Below are 4695 nucleotides of genomic sequence, written 5' to 3'. Positions count from 1 at the left end.
GATTAATTATTAAAAAGACCTTTTGCATTCTATAAATCATTTTTTTTTTGTACGTAATGTATTTATTATTATTATTTTTATATTTACTAATAATATTTTAATATTTTTATTGATATTTATTTCAATTTTTTATTTTATAAATTTTTTTTTTTTTTGAGAAATAATTATGAGTTTTGCCTTTGATTGAAGCGTCCATATTTGCATGGTGACGTCATACATTTTTTTTATTAATTTTTTTTTTTTTTTAATTGTTTATTTATATTAAATTCCAAATATAATAATCAATTAAAAATTTATAGGTACATGAGTAAATAATATTTATTAGATAATTTAATAAATTTATTATTTTTCAGCTTGATGAGCATGTCCAATCTAAGCAGCTGAAAATCATGTCTTATGTACCCTCTCTATGCTGAATGTATGTCATGTATGTATCATTATATTATCTATATTTATTTGCATCAAATTTATTAATTAATAACCAAGTTAATTATTAATTATTGATGAACCAAATATAATTATATCGCTTTGTTGTAATCGTCGTATTTGGGTTGCATCAATAAGCTCCACTAGCTGTCTTCAACATCACTCATTTGTTGGATCTTATTCCATCATTTTTTTATAATTTAATAAAGCGAATATCTCTTGATATTATCATCAGAATATACAGCGTGCATGAATGCAAAAATATTTAATAATTAGACTAAAAACTATACTTAATTATTTTCATGAATTTAATTATTGATGAATCTAATCCAATCCGTAACAACTGCTAAAACTTGTTGCTCATTTATTTTATTATTATTTTGTTTTATTTTTATTGTCGTTTTTTTTTTCTAATTGACTATACAAAATAACAATCATTAATTTTGCATAATTTTAATTGAATTTTATAATTAGAAATAATAGTTTAGTTTCTAAAACAATTTTAATGTTGGACGTTTGATACTTGTGTATGTGTTGATGACACATCCAGACACTTGTACAACATTCCAATGTTTTTTTTAATTGTTTTTTTGCTTGATAAAATATATAAATAATATCCCTTAATACACTTGGATATTTTCCACCTAATAATAAAAAAATCTAAGCTTATTTTTTATTCTAAATCGTTGTATTTTAAAAACATAATATTATTGTCAGTTGGAAAGTAAGGTATAGATAATTTTGATTCCACGAATCCACCATCAGTTGATCGTTCAACGGCTTTAACAGCTGTTCTCCCCTCTAGCTCATTTCTCTAGCCTCGAGACGTCACTCGTTTAATTTATTTAGTATTTACATTCAAATACCCTGTGTCTAATAAACAACAATATCAACAATAAACAAATATTTATGTTTATTAAAAAATATTTGTAAACAATCAAATTGTGTTAGATAAATTACATCAACATACGTTATCATAGTAAGTACTAACAAACAATTATTTATTCAATTGTAATTATTTTATATCACCTTTTAAAGGTTATGTTTGCCCAACATGTTCAATGTTTATAATTTACTTCATTAATAAATATGTCATACAGGTAAACGTGGCAGATAAATTAATAAAACATGTCTAAAAGAAACCAGCCAGTTTGGACTCCTCCAGTTAACAAGGATACTCCTGTTTTGAAGTTATACAACAGCTTGACTCGACAAAAAGAAGTGTTCATCCCTCAATATGGTAAACGAGTGTTGTGGTACAGCTGTGGACCAACAGTTTATGATGCCTCACATATGGGTCATGCCAGGTAATAATAACACTCTTTTTTTTTATTTTAAAACTACAAAAAACTTGGCTTCCAATGCTTCATCCAGCTCACCAGCTATTCCAACAATTTCATCATTTTTAATAAACAAAAAATATATTTTTCCAGGTCTTATATATCGTTTGACATTCTTCGACGAATATTATCTGATTATTTTGGCTATGATGTCCTCTACGTCATGAATATAACAGACATTGATGATAAGATAATAAAACGAGCCAGACAAAATCATCTCTATGAAGAGTATCTTAACAAAAATATAAATTTAAATGACATTATTGCTGATATTAAAAATGTCATGATAACGTTTCAATCAACAGTACAAACAACAACAGATGCTGATAAAAAATCAATGCTGGAGAAGATGATTGTTAAAGTTAAACAAGCTGTTGAAGATCTTGAAGAATCTGTTAAATTAAATGATGATGAAAAAATTAAAGAATCACAGTTTTTACTTTTGAAAGAAGCCAAGGATCCCCTGTCTGATTGGCTAGATAAAAAATATGGTGATTCTGTTACACAAAATTCAATATTTAATAAATTATCACAGCATTGGGAAAATGAATATCATAAAGACATGGATGCATTGAATGTAATGAGACCAAATGTCCTGACAAGAGTCAGTGAATATGTGCCAGAAATTGTTGATTATATTAAAAAAATAATTGAAAATGGTTTAGCTTATGAGAGCAATGGCTCAGTTTATTTTGATGTTGGTGGTTTTGATAAAAAAGAAAAACATCATTATGCTAAACTAGTTCCTGAAGCATATGGTGATGCTGCAAGTCTTCAAGAAGGCGAAGGTAAATTAACCTGCTATTTTCTTAATTTGTTTAATTAATAAAAAAAATAATTAACTTGATATTTTTATTATGACTTTAGGTGATTTATGTCTATCTGAAGAAAGACTATCAGAAAAACGCTCAGCAAATGATTTTGCTCTTTGGAAAACATCAAAATCTGGTGAACCATGGTGGCCAAGTCCTTGGGGCAATGGCAGACCAGGTTGGCATATTGAATGCTCAGTTATGGCATCAGCAATATGTGGTGATAGTCTTGATATTCATACTGGTGGTATTGACCTAAAATTTCCACATCATGATAATGAGCTAGCACAAGCAGAAGCATATTTTGATAATTCAAATTGGGTTAAATATTTTCTACACTCTGGACATCTGAAAATATCAGGTTGTAAAATGTCGAAATCACTTAAGAATTTTATTACAATTCAAGAAGCATTAAAAAAATGTTCAGCACGACAATTGAGACTTGCATTTTTACTACATTCATGGAAAGATACCTTGGATTATAGTGACAATACCATAGAAATGGCTGTGCAGTATGAAAAATTTTTAAATGAATTTTTCTTGAATGTTAAATGTCAAATAAGATCATTAGGAAATGAAACAACAATAAATACATTCAACAAATGGTCTGATGCTGAATTAGAATTAAATAAAAAATTTTTTGAAGCTAAAGATTCTGTTCATGCTGCATTGTGTGATAACATTGATACAAGAACAGTTTTAGATAACATACGTGACTTGGTTGGACACTGCAATGTCTATATAAAAAGTATCAAGAATCCTAATACTTTGCTTCTTCGTGACATTGCTGTTTATGTAACAAAAATGTTTGTAACATTTGGAGCAATATCATCATCAAATGATGGAATTGGTTTTCCAATTGAGGGTGATAATAAAAATGTCAATCTTGAAGAAACTGTTTTGCCATATTTAGAAATACTTGGACAATTCAGAGACAATGTACGTAGTCATGCTAAAATTGTCAAAGCAAATGACATACTTAAAGAGTGTGATAAATTACGTGATGATATATTGCCAAATAGTGGAGTTAGACTCGAAGATGACGACAGTGGAATGTGTAAAATAAAATTAGTTAATCGTGAAGAATTGCTAAAAGAACGTGAAGCTAAAAAAAAAGCTGAAGCTGATAAAATAGCTGAAAAAGAAAGAAAAAAAGCTGAACTTGCTGCTGCTAATGCAGCTAAAGAAGCCCAACGTAAAATACCACCAAGTGAATTATTTAAGATGGAAACTGATAAATATTCAAAATTTGATGATAAAGGTCTACCAACTCATGATACTGAGGGGAAAGAAATCAGCAAAGGACAAATTAAAAAATTACAAAAATTACAACAAGCACAGGAAAAAAAATATAATGATTATTTAGCATCCATTCAGAATGGTGCTTGAGTTAAATGGAATTTTTTTATTCCTTTTTTTTACATTTGTTATTAACAAATTGCTCCATCAATTATACAATTTATTTGATATTAAAATAATTTTGATAATGTCAAAAATGCCTTACATCAAAATCAATAATAAATAATGTAATTGATAATTTTATCAACATTTGTTTGTCATAATTTATTTTTTTGTTATTTTTAATGATTATTTTTTATATTATTAATGAGTTTTTGAATTTTGTTTTTTGTTTTATTTCACAGTTAGTATATGATTGTTGAAAATTCTACTCTTTCTATTGGTACCATGTAAGAGACAACTTGTGGTGTTTATTATTGAAACATAATACCCCTTTCAATGTACACGATATTGTAACAAGAATGACGGCTCTACAAATAAAAAAATGATAAATATTATGTTGGCAGTTGAAGTGAGATGCTGACTAGTGGGTAAGTCTGATACTCTCATCCTTTTTGTTATTTATCCGACAGCGTGTCTGTCTTTCGTGTCTCATCAACAACTCATTCAATGGACATGTTTGATAATAAATTTTTAAATTTATTAAATAGAAAAAATAATTTTTTAATTTTATTAAAAATAGGCAGGTTTATTTGTTGCTCTTTTGAATTTACGAGATAAAAAATCGACAGATTATTTTCCATTTTTTTCATGTCCTAATCGAGAGTAAAACTCTTAAAAAAATTACGTAATTAAGTCCAAAAAATTGGCTCAGATTA

The 4695-nt window shown here is 27.4% G+C and overlaps 1 protein-coding gene across 1 annotated transcript; it reads left to right on the top strand.

The window, feature by feature from the left end:
• The first annotated feature begins 1219 nt into the window (after positions 1 to 1219).
• Positions 1220 to 4099, top strand: LOC122855276 (cysteine--tRNA ligase, cytoplasmic). The gene is made up of 4 exons (XM_044156505.1): positions 1220 to 1405; positions 1527 to 1733; positions 1860 to 2554; positions 2634 to 4099. Exons 2-4 carry the CDS (start codon positions 1555 to 1557, stop codon positions 3965 to 3967), a joined length of 2208 nt encoding a protein of 735 aa, XP_044012440.1. The 5' UTR covers positions 1220 to 1405; positions 1527 to 1554; the 3' UTR covers positions 3968 to 4099.
• The last annotated feature ends 596 nt before the right edge of the window (positions 4100 to 4695 follow it).

The sequence above is a fragment of the Aphidius gifuensis genome, linkage group LG4 (genome assembly GCF_014905175.1).
Source record: "Aphidius gifuensis isolate YNYX2018 linkage group LG4, ASM1490517v1, whole genome shotgun sequence".
Lineage (NCBI taxonomy): Eukaryota > Metazoa > Arthropoda > Insecta > Hymenoptera > Braconidae > Aphidius > Aphidius gifuensis.
This window is presented reverse-complemented; position numbering and strand designations above follow the sequence as displayed.

What these genes read in the sequence shown, in the direction of transcription:
- LOC122855276 (XM_044156505.1), top strand. Translation starts at nt 1,555, where the DNA reads ATGTCTAAAAGAAACCAGCCAGTTTGGACTCCTCCAGTTAACAAGGAT. An exon ending in TCACATATGGGTCATGCCAG is followed by an intron (nt 1,734 to 1,859) that starts GTAATAATAACA and finishes ATATTTTTCCAG; the next exon opens with GTCTTATATATCGTTTGACA. An exon ending in AAGTCTTCAAGAAGGCGAAG is followed by an intron (nt 2,555 to 2,633) that starts GTAAATTAACCT and finishes TTATGACTTTAG; the next exon opens with GTGATTTATGTCTATCTGAA.